Here is a 14,434-nt window from a genome sequence, read left to right as displayed (position 1 = left end):
GCGGGCGGCCCGGATGCCAGCCGGGGGCTGCGGGCAGCTCTCACAGCCCCTTCCTTGAAGCCGCATGTGCCAGGGAGCCTGCTGGAGGGGGATGCAGCCGGGGCAGGGACCCCGCTGGAGCTGGATGCAGATGGAGCCGAGATCCCGTGGGAACTGCACGCAGGTGGAGCAGGGATCCCCCTGGACGTGGACGCAGACGGGGCAGGGATCCCGTGGGAAGTGCACGCAGAAGGGGCAGRGATCCCGTGGGAAGTGCACGCAGCCGGGGCAGGGATCCCGCTGGATGCAGATGCAGACGGGGCAGGGGTCCCACTGGAAGTGGACGCGGACGGGGCCGGGACCCCGCTGGCCGCCGAGGGCTCGGAGCACCGGTGCTTCACCCTCGAAGAGCTGGGCGACTACTTCCAAAAGTGCATCGAAGCCGTAGAGCAGCTGGAGAAGGAGCGGGACAGCCTGATCCGGGAGCTGGCGCTGCTGCGGGAGCCGGCCCTGCAGGAGATCCGGCAGGCCCACGAGGAGATCCTGGCCGCCTACAGGCTGCTGGCCAAGGTGGAGCTGGAGCGGGACAACCTGAAGGACGAGATCCGGCAAATCAAGCAGAAGCTGTTCAAGGTGACGAAGGAGTGCGTGGCTTGCCAGTACCAGCTGGAAAGCAGGCGGCAYGACCTGGGCCAGTTCGCTGCCTACCGCGGCGAGCTGGAGTCCCGGGCCGGGCAGCTCTCGGAGGAGCTGGCGCGGCTCCGGGAGAGCTGCGAGAAGGAGAAGGAGGAGGTGAGGCAGCAGCTGGAGACACCGCCGAACCGGCGGGACAACCACTACCTGCAGGAGAGCCGCCGGCTGTCGGTGGCGTTCGAGAGCTTCGTGGCGGAGAGCCGCCGGGGGCTGGARGAGCACTACGAGCCGCAGCTGCTGCGGCTGCTGGAGCGGCGCGAGGCCAGCGCCAAGGCGCTGCAGGAGGTGCAGGGGGAGATGCAGGGCATGAAGGAGGCCCTGCGGCCCTTGCAGGGGGAGGTCAGCCGCCTGCGGCTGCAGAACAGGAGCCTCGAGGAGCAGATCGTGCTCGCCAAGCAGAAGCGGGACGAAGAAGTCGGGCAGTACCGGGTACGTGCGCCGGGGCGCCGGGGCGGCGCGGTGGCGGGTCGCGCCGCGGTGCAGGGGCTGGGGCTTCAGAAACGCCTGGGAGTCATCCTTCACCGCTCGCGGAAATGCAGATGTTGGAGAGCTCAGCTGTAGCGCGGAGGGGAGGGATGGCAGCGGATGAGCAGGGAATAAGGGCGAATACGTCCTGTTGGACAAACCCACGTGCATCCGTGCTCCCTGGCCCAGGCCAGGCGAAGCAGCAGCTGCCGGGCGAGCGGAGATTAACGGGGTGCGGTGGGAAAGTGCTGAGGGGTCACCCCGAGGGTTCACTGCCAGGGAAACCAGTCTCCTGATTTTGTTCTCATTGCTTTGGGGCCACCCTGCCGCTACAGGTAAAAGCAGGGAAGTGAAATTCCCTTCCCAGAGTGAGATCCCATCTGGTGCTAGGGAGTAAAGCACAGATATTCAACATGTGCTTTTCTCCAGAGCGATTTAGTTTGTACCTCTAAGGGAGCCTCTAAGCACAAAACACAGTGACTTAACAGCACCGTGCCTTGCATATTTTGCTTGAATTGGATGTTAAATACGAAAGCACTTAAGCCTTAATGCGAGCATGAGCAAAAAGGTTTCCCAGCCAGGTCTGCACTCAAGTCAGCAGTCTGCTGATTTGGATAAAGCTTTGTCACGCAGAGTACCGAGGCAGCTCGCCTTTGCTGAATTTAGATGCATCTGGGGGAGAAGATGCACCTTGGAACTGGGGACACAGGCTTRGAGGTGCCAGTACCCCCCGGCTCACGGAGGGACCGAAAGGACGCATGCACTCGCGTGTATCTGGAGCCGCGTTAGCTCACGGGTGCGAAATGCACGGAGAGGCAGGCAGAAACCGCAAGGGATTGAAAGCAGCAAAAGCTCAGCGGGGGGAGAGGAGGTGGAGGTGATCCCACCACGTCTCCGGGTGAGCGTGGGATGCGGACACAGCGTCAGCCCCGCAGCTCTGCATTTCATGGGAGCAGCAAGGGGTCTAAGTAARATGCTTGGAAAAGAAAACAGCTTTAGGCAGAGGAGGTAGTTTCTCCTTTAAAAGTCAGGCCCTGCCCGGACGGCCATGGCAGCTGCTCCCTGCCAAAGCCCTGCCTGGCCGCCTGCCCCTTCCCGCTGCCAGGAYGAGGCTCACCTCCCGTGCCGGTCCCCGGGGCCAGGCTGCCTCCCGACGGGGTTATTTATAAGCAAGCGCAAGGGCAAGGCCTCACATCTCATCCCCCCCCTTGCTTCGTCTTGTATTAGGAGAAAAAGCAATTCAATATCTCCAAGAGCTCATTTGGCAAAGAGGCTCCGTAATTAATCTCCAGCCCTTCAACACTCCCTGCTTCTCGGTCCTCAGTTGCTCTAGGGCTCGCTCTAAGCAGCTTCTAGAAGCTGATTTCCCCCTCTGCTGTTGCTTTTCTTTCCTACCGAAAGCGTGGTGGCAGGTGCCTGCCACCGCAGCCGAGGACACGCCGCGGCGTGAGCGACAGGACCGACCCCCCCGCCTGCCGCACTGCTTGTCGGTGCCTCGGGCTCCGTTTCCACCTGGAGAACAGGACTTTGGGAAGTCCCTGGTGYGCATCCCCTTTTTTTCTTTTCCTGAACTCCTTGTTTATCTTCGCTGAGTTTCAGTTTTATGTATTTCTGGTAGCTTTTGAAAACGTGCAAAATAGTCTCAAGAATAAAWTAATCCCTTAAAAAATGAAGATTAGAGAAACATCCCACTAGCAGAGAGAAGCCTAAGGAACCGATGTGTTACATTAACGCCCAAGCTTCTGCCTTGCTAGGAAAACAAAGCTTTTTGCAGAGGTTTTTCAAGACCCTGGCTGGCCAACTGTCAGCCTGGATACACTTGCCCAGACCACCAGCATGCACAGGCGTTTCCCTCGTGCGGGCACCAGTAACAGCTGACCACAGGCTCTGAACCAGCAAGACTCGCCCAGATAATTCAATCTCGTCTTTTTAATCCCCAGGAACAAGTTGAGGAGCTGGAAGACAGGTTGAAAGAGCTGAAGAACGGCGTCCAGCTTCAGCAGCGCAAGAATCAAGAGCTGGAAGAGCTGAGGACCAGCCTCCACCAGGAGCTCTCCATTTACAAGTCAGTCTGTTTCTCTTTACTGTGTTGAGGGAAAGCTATACAGCAGGGCAGCGAGGAGGAGTCTGACGGAGAACGCATTGGAACGAGGCTCAGGCTCTAGCTGGTGGCTGTGTAGCTCTTAGATAGCTAGATCTTTGGCTCCCAGTTCCTGTACTTGTGGAAGTTGTGCAAACAAGGAGTCTGCTGTGGTAGCACAGTGGAAAATTCAGACCCTTTACCCTACAGCAAAGTTATTTTAATGGAAGTTTCTGTACAAACTAAAAGTAGAGATTGTTTTCCAAGAAACAGGTCTGGCAACTTAAAAATTAGCTGTTCCCTTAGCAACATATGGAAAGGAACTGAGTTTTAAGTTTGGGAAACACTACTGCAGATGTCCTTCATCAACAAAGAACTATCTTCTACTTGTGAATCCATACTGCTGGCTTTGTTCAGGACTTCTTTATAATATGGGATATTTTAAAGCTCCAGAAAATGATTTAAGTTTGTGGACTATTTTACTTACCAACCTTCACCTTCTTACATATTACTCCAGTTGCAGTTGTACACACTCTTAACCATTTTCTGTAGCTTCACTGTTACTATAGTATCCTTTTTCCCCGTTTCCTCCTCCAAGGTTGCTCGTGCAAACATGCCATGGAAGGATATTCCCTACCACGAGGAGGTATAGTTTTATTTTATGTACATTTCTCTCTGTTTTAGCCTGTCATGGCGCCAGATACTCTCTTAACAAATAAGCAATTGGATTCAGGATCCTGAACAGATACCAGCATCTGTATTTGCTACTTGGGATCCTTCTAAATCACAGGTTGTAGAGGCCAATATTTAAGGCTTGGTGTGCCAGCAACAGCACAGTCTCATACCCAGGAACTCATGAATTGCCATCAGTGGAAGTGACAGTGCCTAAGACTTCTTAAATGTTAGACCACCTCATTAAGCTTCACATTTGAACAGGGGAATCTCAAAGTTAAGCATGTCTCCGAGCTGCCTTCTCCCATATCTTACACCAAAGATTACATTCCCTTCTTTCTGCTAGAGTTAGTTTCTCATTTGTCTCTAGACGGCCTGGGTTAGGTCTGCATGCTCACCTGACCATGCACTTAGCCAGTTTCTTACCAGATTACTTTTTTTCCATACTGCAAGAAGGAAGAATGCTTTTCAGTTAGAGCTCGTGTCCCCACCCCCTTTCTCCAGGTAGAACACTTCATGTAAGAATTCAGTAGCCTRAATGTACTTTCTACCCATACAGGGGCTGCTTAGAAATCTATGGACACCTTTGCAAATCAGAAGAAAAAGCAGACCAAGACTATTAGGAATGATGGACTTTCCCCCTTTTTAGAAAAAGTGAAGGACAGAGACATCTGCAGGGGACACTTCCCTCTTGCTGCTTATCCCACCTGATATACAGCAGCTGCCTAAAATCAGGAATACTAGACAATCATTTGCTTGTTTGTATTTCTTGAGGTTCTGCTGTTGATCTTCTAATAAAACTGCTTTTCCAGAGAGGAGCAGAGAAAAGTATACTTGCACTGAAAATACTCATATATGAAGAATAACAGATGTATGTTTTGCTGTGTTTGGAAAATGTATCTTGTCCTGTTCTATAGATGGATTGTATAAGCCTGTGCAGAAAGTATTGTTCTGGAAGCCTGTGTTAGGGGTTTGATTTTTAAAGTTTACATGCAAGAGAAGCTTTATCCTTTTAACGGGATTTTCTTTTGTAGCTCAATGGGTCTCTGCTGTATTATGACATGTTCAACATAAGCCACAAACTGAAATTTGTGGATACATGGTTTCCACTTTACTCTATGAAGTCTCACACTGAAAATAAAGACCAGAGTTTAAGAATCCTTTTATTTCTCAAACCTCTGTCTCAAAGAGAAAATAACAGGCTCCTATGATCAAACAAAGATGCTTGTAAGGTATCCAATTATTCATGTTACAGACTATAAAAAAAAAAAAAAGTTCAGTGCTAAGGGTTGCAGGCAGACTTGAAATTCAGACAGCAGACCGCTTTTCACTGACTGCACACTTCAGTGTATTCTTGCTTGGAGGTATTAAGTACTCTTTTTCACAAAGAAAGAAGCAGAAACAAGAGTTGGTGGCCCTGAAGAAGAGTTTCTGTGTTACAGAAAATCCTATTTTCCCTTCACAAACAAAAATGTCACCACAGCTACCAACATCTGAAAACCTACTCTTGCAAAACTGTCAAAAGATGCAGTTACAGTACCCTACAACTCAGCAAGGGAAACTCATGCAGCAGGGTGGGGAGACAGAGGCAGAGGTTGTCTGTTTTCAAATCTTTGGCACACCATCTACAGAGGAAACAACCTGATGAAGGGACAGATGAAATGCCAGGCATGTCCACACCAGCACCTAGGRACTCACTGGACACACACAGATAGAGACTATGCCCTTGTTTTCTCCACAGTAGAATTTCCTGCTTAAGGTTCGAGTCCTCCTAGAAGTTATTAGCGTCTTTTATGGGCAAAAAACTTCTACACATTTACTTCAGTGCCTTCCTAAGAGGTACAGTTTAGACTTGAGAAAGTAGTTAAGGCAGAAGAAAAACATCTGCACAAAGTTACACGATGTTTTATGTAGAAAAATTTATTCCTTCTGAAGCACTTACACACAATTAGTCATGAAGAGCACGGAGAATAACAGGTTGCTGGTGGAACAGGACACCCTAGTGGAAGATGTGCAGGAACTAGTGGTCAAGGACTAACTCCTAAAAAAAGTCGTTCATCCACATTTAATTTGCTTTACATATACCAGCTACCAATGCTGTTTTAGATTACTGGGCATGCCATCTGTGGTACATCAGTCGGTAAAAACATACACCTTTACAACTTGGTGGCCCCAAGTTTTAAAAACCATTTCACAGAAAGGAAAGAAATATGTGAAAACACAGCTCAAGAAACACACAATAGAGCAAAATACATGGAAGGTGAACAATGTTCTGCAGGTACAGCTAATGTATCCAAACTGCTGTTGCCCAGCAGATGGAAGAAAGGGGAAGGAAGGAAGGGAAGAATGAAAACACCAGAATTACCAATAGAGAGGAAAAATATAGAAAGAAATGTAATACTAGTTGAAGTCAGAATCTGCAAGTCTGTTTCGCACCTGTAAAGGCAGAAAAATCCACACAGGTACAGACTAACTAAAGGAATCCCAAGACTTCCGAGTCATGCTGAAGAGCACAAGACCTTCCACCCTCCATTTCTGAACTGCCAGTGGATTAACACTTTTATCATCTGTACAGCATTGGCTCAAGCATACTCTGGCAGCTCTACCAATTTAACTTTTGTTTAAATTAGGCAAAACTCCATAGCTGTAGCAAGCTAAGGACTAAAGAAGAAGAAAAAAAAAAAATCAAGTTTGATCTGTGTGACAAAGGCAGCTAAAATGGGATAGCCAGCTCTATACACAAAAGATTGCTGTAAGAAGTCTGAACAAGAAGCTACAGCATGGTACCAGCTGAGTTGGGCTAAGCCCTTATTTAAGGGAGTACTCACTGTCTGGGTTAAGAAGCACTGCTGATGGTATCTACACAAAGATGGCTGAACACAAAGTCTACGTGTGTCTCAAAACCAGTGTTAAGTCAATTTGACAGTTGAGAGGGAAGAAAGGGAAAAAGACTAAAAACAGGAAGAGGTCATCATCTAGGATCCTTGACCTTCTGGATCCACACTTCCTTCAGGGTCTTCATCATTATATATGTTCTCAGCCTGTAAGATAAAGGAGATRGAATCTTGTTAAATGTCATGTTACGTGCTGCTTCAGTTCTTCCATCTGCTAGAACATTTTGAAAAGTTCTGGCAGTTTTTCAGCTGCAGATAAGTATCTCCTATCCATGATCCCTCAAGGCCATTTAACTTTAAAGCAGCAACATGAGCGATCTTTTTCATAAAAGTCAATGTTTTCTAAACATTTCAAAAGTATTCTGCAAGTTATTGTAGCTTTTAGGTATTCACCTTCTTAACTAGAAATCACTGCAAGAGTTACTTTTAATTAAAGAGTATTTTGCATACATATAATACGTTCTCCACTTTGCAGCAGCAGCTGCCAAAAGAACTATATAGAACAGTGTTAAGAACAGAGCTGCCGTGAGCCAATTTATAGATAAACAAAAACAAGAATGACTTTTAGAAAACAGTTTTGTGTAATTTGAATAACCTCTGACAAACTTTTAGCAGCTGCTAATTTGAGGTCAGCATATTTTTTCTACTTACTCCTACCACTCTCCATCTACAGRAAGACACTTATTTTTTGCAGAGATTTCATTCTTTAAGACAATAACTAACAGAAACTTAAGTTTCACCTTTGGTTCTCATGCACTATATTTTCATTCAAATTTGAAAAGGGAGGGGAAAAAAGAACCACTTACTCCTACTCCAGTCTTAAAAAAAAAAAAAAATGAGAAGCATTAAACAACTTTTCAGTATTTGTAAGTCCTTGTTTCTATCAAAMCTAAAATGGATTTCACAATCCCTTTGAGATTTAGCTAGTGCTACAAAGCAAGTCATTCTGAGAGCTGTAAATAAAACCAGGAATGCTGAAATCCAAACAGTTCAATACTAGCTCTTATCTACCACTTCCCGCACTTTCCCRAACAACTTACCATTTGCCAGACTTGCATGATATTATCTTCTGATACAGAACAAATTACCCAAGGTTCATTGGGATTCCAGGAGAAATCAGATATCTTTGCAGTATGACCACCATGAATAAACTGGTATCGGAGAAACAAGAGGGRAACGTTTTCAAATCCACATTGCAGAGATGAATTATAGGTCAAAAATTAACAGCAGTCAAAAGACTTACCAACAGCTCTGGAGGGCCATCCTCAGCATCCTCAGGGGATTGCTCTTCTCCTATTTTACTGTAATAACAACAAGGGAACAATGAGTTTTGCTCCCCCTCCCCCCCCAGGTGTAACGCAACTCAAGAATAATACTTTGTCAGGATAACACAACTAATTTGAGATTTACCTCAAGTCCCAAACATTTAGCCTGCGGTCAGTGCCACTGGAGGCTAGTATGGTTTCATTATGGGGAGACCACTGAACCTACAGACAAGAATGAATTTAGAAAGGAAGTTAGTCCTAAGAAGATGTAGCATGGTAGATATTCACGACAGACACCACAGTATTTTGTATCAGGAAAGCTTTATGAAAATTCAAACTGACATCAGCTTAATATGTGAATACTCCCACTGGTAACATTCTAACACAAGAAGCCTGTTTGTGAACATTCACACACTAAAGAGACATTTGAGCTCCATAATGTACCACATGTACCTTAATGTGTGGTCTTTGTCAGAGGATAGGTTACAAAGGATATTAGCTGCTCCTCACCTTAATATGAACCACACAAACATAAACTATGTATTCCTTAAATTGAATAAGTAGTTTATAAATGAGAACAAAAAGACTGTAATTAAGCTTCATGGCCCAAAAGCTCATATTTATCACCTCTGCAGGAGATATATCTTTCCAAAATATACCACTTAATAGGAGAGAGCTCAGAGTTCTGCACACAAACTAGACATTTCAAGATTCCATGTATAATTTTATCTAGAAATAACTACAGTCTTCCAAGCAGCAATCCTTCTATCAAAAAATCTCTACATATTTTTCTTCTAGGCCATGCATGAGTTGGACACGGAAATACTGTTCCTGATAAGCACATGCTACTAACGATGTTAAAGTTCTATATTTACACAAGTAAAATTTGCATGATTTGCATCATTCATTGTCACTAGATGGCCTGGCAATCCCCTTAATCGGTCACCAACCAAAGCCTTTCTATATGACCAGGCTGAGAAGATGAAAATGCTGCAGCCATTTCATTGTGTCTCCCTGCTTCAATCTGCTGCCATGAATAATTTAGATCTGCTCTGTACTCCTAGCGTTTCACTCTTATGTTGCAGACAAAGCTTTCTACCATTTTCTTGTTACATCCTCCACCTAACTTTCTGGACATCTCTATCTGTATTGGAGTTCTGCTCCACACAGACAGCTATCTATCTCCACAACAATAAGCTAAAAATTCATAAGCAGATGAGAAAAAAGAATACATGAGTTTTTAATTAAAACACATCTAATACAAACGTAAGTGGAAAAGAACATTTTAAGATAGCTAAGAATTAAGTCCAAGTGCATAAAAGATAAAGACGTTTTGCTATACCTGAAATATTTCATCTTTATGTGATTCAAACGAGTGCAACTTCAATTTTAGGTTCCTCAGGTCCCATAAAGCAACAGTCTAGTCAAAAAACAAACAAACAAAAGAAACCCAAGAAAAAACACATTTTTTCCTGAAGTAACCAATATATGCATGAATGTGGATGTATAAGAAACAAACATGTTCCGAGCTCAAGGCGAACATACCTTATCAGCTGATCCAGTAGCCAGGATAAATTCACTATAGGGATTGAAAGAGAGGCAGTTGACTTCAGCTGTGTGAGCATCCACTGAATGGCTAGGCTTGGAGGTGTTATTTGACCGAGTATCCCAACTGTAATAAATAAATAAATAAATAAATAATCCAGAATTGAAACAAACATTTATATTCCATTTTACTGAAGGACTAGGGTATAGCTGGGAAAGGAAAGGGATGGAAGCTCTCAATTTATAAAGACATTACCCCACTTACATCATGAGCTTCTGATCATCAGCAACAGATCCAAAAAGAGATTCGTGGAGCAGGTGCCAGGATACATCTTCTACTACTGCTGTATGCCCTGTGAAGATGGTCTTTGCATCCACCACTTTGCCTTCTTTTGGAACAGCACTAATATCCCACAAGCAGATGGTCTTAAATAAATCAATAGAAAGATTGCACCTTTAGATAGCAACTCTCTTCACCTCCTCCTCTTCTCCCCTCCAAAACACAAACTTTTGCCAGACAAAGTGCAGATTGCATCGCAGCTGTATTTGAAGTACTCACATGATCATCAGAAGCACTAAGCAAATGCCCGCTCAGGTTTGGGTTCCATGACAGCCCATAACCTTCCTTCTGATGTCCACGAAGACGCAGATCAGGGTTACACTCTCCAGAAGGGTCTGTAAAGACACAGTGTAAGAACCCCCATGCCTAGTACGACACCCAGCACATCATGAAATATTTTGTGTAAGTCTCGCTGTGCTTTACTAAACTCTGCTTTGACATTTCCAACAGCACAGTCTACCCTTTTGAGCATTTTCCCCAAACAAAAAATCACCTCATTAAAACAGAACGTACTGAGGCAACACACAGCGGATTGTCTTCTTGGCCTAAGAAAAGCACACTGMAAGTTTTTCCAAGTTGCTGTCTTTTTCAGCTGGATCATCTATGAATGATCCATTCTAAATTAGTATCATGCTGTACTACTTGCTGAAGAGTCAAAGAAACTCACCGAGCCACCTCCATGCTTTGGCATGACACACCTGGTCAAGCTAAACAGAGTAACCCAGTTACTGCTCAAATAATCCTTCCTAAACAATCTGTTGGTGCATCATGTTTCTTCATCTCCAACTGCACTTCAAAGTTAGAAATGCTTTTCTGATCCACCCCACAAGTGGCAAAACTAGTTATTCTATATGATCTTGCCTAATTCATCAGTAAATTCCTAATACTATCCTTACAGACCAGGAGAACAGCTCAGCTACCCAGCAAATCAGTTTCCAGCTGGCCACTAAGCACCTTCCACTCTTCCAAATACCATTACACACAGCAACATGACAAAACATGCAGCAAAGAATAGATATATATCCAATATATATCAATGGAAAAGTATATCTATTTAAGCTTTATGTAAAATATTTTACACTAAAGACTCACTTTCCTTTCAAATTACAGATGAAATGTAACCCACAAAACTTCTCAGTGTCTTTTGCACTATCATCAGCCTTTTCTTCAGGAATGGCTAATAGAGATTCTCCCACGAGTTCCGAAGCACAGACATAAGAAAAGATGCAGATACCTGGTTTAGAAGGGTGCTTGGTGTAATCAAAGACAAGGACATCACTGGAGGGTGTCTTTGTAGCAATTATACATGGGTTTTGCGGCATGTAACGTGCTCTGTTAACTTCTCCCTCGTGATTTATCTTGATTTCAATTTCAATTTTTCCGCTAACTGACCCAAAGCCTCCAAACTCTAGAAACAGAATTCAAYAGTTGTAAATAATACACCATTTTCAGACCAAGGTATGAAGATCCATACTTAGAGCCAGCTAAAGACAGTTTGTTCCTGGAAACTTTTGAGTATTTCAGACTTACCACCTCAAGCCCAAAATTCATCATATCAAAAACTCCTACTTGTACTAAAGGTAACRTTATATTGAAACATATACACTGTAACTGCACTTTCAAACACAACAAAATTCAGTATTGCAGAACAGTTCAAATTTTGGTAAAAACAAATTGCTGTATCATGTTTAAGACATAGAACCATAACAAAATTTGCTAAAGCTACCTTCTCATTACAATTAAAAGCTACAATATCTTAATAACACACACAATGGCACAAGACCAGTTTGACAAAAAATGGTTTTAGTATTTTTCAAAAATAAAATATTCTATTTAAAAGCAAAACCCTCTAAAATAAAATAGAAATACCAATGTAAGGTATTTATAGCCCACACTGTATTCAGAAATAGCTCTAAGAATCCAAAAGATCGAAATACCAGCTGTATAATCCAGGGTTTTGGCAAAAAGAACAGCTAACAGTTGGACCATTAAGGACTTTAACAATGTAAAAAGACTGAATCAATCAAATATAAAGGAGAAATGCCTAACTAGTAGCAATGCTGACAACCAACTAAGATTACAGAAAGCAGACAATCCAAGCATGATATACTGAACAAAATACAATCATCTTTTGTCCAAGAGGGACTGGCACAAATATCAGACAGCAGTATTCAAACCAGAGAAGAACATTTGAAATGTTACACTTATCTAAAACAAACTTGACAAAAAGTCACTTGTGTAGAAGAATACTTCATGTAATATAAAAACGATAAGAATAATAATAAACACTGCATGAAACTCAATGCCAACTTATGATGAGAAGTAGGAAACAGGGAGGTCTTTTCCCCGTATATATTTGGTAGTAAGTCTACCATCTCCYTTCTTCAAAATCATATTAATAAAACATTAATGTATGTACATTATATGTTACATTTGTCTGCTAAGTAAGGGTACAGCTTAGAATAAAATGGTTTATTTAGTTTAGACATAGCATCTGTACTTTATTGCTTGAGAGCTAAGGAAAGACCCATATTCTCTTCGAATGAGGAGGAAGAGATGGTTAAAATTTCCACTTAGTTCACAYTTCTGGTTCCTTACCTCCTTTTTCACTATCGTAGTGCGAAGCATCAAACTGTGCATCATCATTAGGCAACTGCACACTAGCTATCACAAGATGATTTTGTTCATCTGAAGTATGGGTCCCAAGGACTAACCGATGGATACTGAAATCTTTGCCCTCAGGTCTGCAAGAAAAGAGAACTACATAAGAAACAAAAGGAGGGGTTTACACAGACACTGAGCTGATTAAAACACCTTTTTTTTTTTTGATGAGTTTCCCACATTAGTAACAMCTTTTAAAGTTGCCCTTGCTCTCCTGCACCAACACCAAACCCTTTTCCTTCAGACAAGAATAACTTACTCTAACCCCGGACAGATCTCAACTTGAAATTCTCCTAGTACAGTCTCTATCTCTAAATAACAGAAATATACCACCACCATTCTCTTGCCTTCTTTTAAGAGACATTTGCAACTCTTCCACAATAAAACTTTGAGGTACATAAACATCAATTGCAAGAACATTGGTCTGCAGGCTTAGGACAACATGGTGGTTAATCTGCACAAGACAAGCTGCCCACAGCCATTTGGTACTGAAATTATATTTACTTCTGTTTTTGTGGAGAGGGTTGCTTTTGTTTCTTAARTGTAGGGTGAAGCTGGAAAAAGAAAAGCTTCAAAATCGAATGTATTAAGATGTCTTCTTAATGACAAGACATTTTTACATATTAAGATTTCAGTCCTCGATTTGCTCTTCATAAAACAAAGGTACAAAAAGCTGATTAAAATCAAAAGTAATCACATACTGTCGGACAAAAAGCATCCCAAATTCATTCTTATATCTTYTGCTTTAAAAAAATAAAAGGACTAGTTTACCTTGTTACATCAGGAAGCCATTGAGCAGTCAGGCTGGGCCATTCCAGAGCATGGGTCATTACCAAATCGTATAAAAAGGGAGTATTCTTTTTCCATATTTTATACTCTTCATTGATCACGCGTTCTTCCACTGCATCATCAAAGGCTGCTAAAGTTTGTGTTTTTTTAATGCATAAAATTAGCCTTTATGAACATACTCAAAACATATAGACAAAGCTGTAAGTGGACATTGAATAACAAGTCAACACAACAATGGTTTGCTGGTAGACTAACAAAGTAGTTATTAAATCATTCAAAATCCTCTGTTACACACGATAATCTTTGTTTCCGCATATATGGCTGCAAATTAACCTCGATTATGTCAAACTGCATAATCTTAACAGAAAAGTATAGTAAGATTGTGGAATGTTGTGCCACAAGATATTGCAGAAACAAAACTTATGGTCCAGCAACTATTGTCAAAYGCAGCAGTTCAGGTGCAGCCTTGCCCCGCTCGCTGGCACAGCCTAGGCRCACACCAAGGCTCGTGCTGTACTAGTATCCCTCACGCACTGCTCCACGCCGTCTGCTGCTAGCCTCTGCTAGACAAGTAAGTCTAAACGGACCTTTGGTCTGACTCGGTTATAATTTGTGCTGTTTGAGAACAGAGGCAGGGTCTGAGCCCCAGGGAGCAGCAGAGCTGCTCGCCTCGCCTGGGAGCGCACCTCTGTGTAACATGGCTGGGTGGCCCCTGACATTTCTTTGTTCGCACGACGCACCCGGCTGCCCGCTCCCAGGGCGCAAGCCACGGGCCCGCTCCCAAGGGCCCTCTCCGCCTCCACCAGGCCTGYTCGCCTGCCTGCACGCTGCCACCTCTCCGGGAAAAAAATAAATAAAATGAATAAATACAGCGATAAAAGATAGTAACTCCGTCCCCGCCGCCTCCAAACGCCGCCCAGCCTGGCGCAGGCGGATGGAGCAGCGGAGGACGGCGGAGACCTCCGGGGCACCGCCTCGGCGGCCGCGGGGCCCCCTTTGGCCCGGCCCGGCCCGGCGCGGCGCGGGGAGCGGAGGCCCCGGCGGCCCCCGC

The 14,434-nt window shown here is 44.1% G+C and overlaps 2 protein-coding genes across 2 annotated transcripts; one reads left to right on the top strand and one right to left on the bottom strand.

The window, feature by feature from the left end:
* Positions 1-5,047, top strand: SYNC (syncoilin, intermediate filament protein; the record flags this gene model as incomplete). Its single annotated transcript, XM_085313760.1, has 4 exons — positions 1-1,101; positions 3,078-3,202; positions 3,816-3,863; positions 4,449-5,047. Coding segments are annotated over 4 exons (1,338 nt in total), but the record flags the coding sequence as incomplete, so codon positions are not given.
* A 746-nt stretch (positions 5,048-5,793) lies between these two features.
* Positions 5,794-14,218, bottom strand: RBBP4 (RB binding protein 4, chromatin remodeling factor). The gene is made up of 12 exons (XM_085313799.1): positions 14,070-14,218; positions 13,366-13,513; positions 12,532-12,677; positions 11,168-11,341; positions 10,153-10,268; positions 9,859-10,019; positions 9,594-9,720; positions 9,391-9,468; positions 8,194-8,270; positions 8,027-8,084; positions 7,824-7,934; positions 5,794-6,930 (listed from the first exon to the last, which is right to left on the bottom strand). Exons 1-12 carry the CDS (start codon positions 14,080-14,082, stop codon positions 6,865-6,867), a joined length of 1,275 nt encoding a protein of 424 aa, XP_085169925.1. The 5' UTR covers positions 14,083-14,218; the 3' UTR covers positions 5,794-6,864.
* Positions 14,219-14,434: the final 216 nt, after the last annotated feature.

Source organism: Rhea americana, unplaced genomic scaffold (genome assembly GCF_003343005.1).
Source record: "Rhea americana isolate MKP2758 unplaced genomic scaffold, rheAme1 scaffold_396, whole genome shotgun sequence".
NCBI classification, from domain to species: Eukaryota; Metazoa; Chordata; class Aves; order Rheiformes; family Rheidae; genus Rhea; species Rhea americana.
The sequence above is the reverse complement of the archived record's forward strand: the minus strand, read 5'-3'. Positions and strand labels throughout refer to the sequence as shown.

Bases quoted from the DNA above. Each gene is read 5' to 3' on its own strand.
- RBBP4 (XM_085313799.1), bottom strand. The intron at 11,342-12,531 runs GTAAGGAACCAG...TTCTGTTTCTAG, and splicing joins CTACGATAGTGAAAAAGGAG to AGTTTGGAGGCTTTGGGTCA. The intron at 7,935-8,026 runs GTAAGTCTTTTG...CTCCGATACCAG, and splicing joins ATGGCCCTCCAGAGCTGTTG to TTTATTCATGGTGGTCATAC.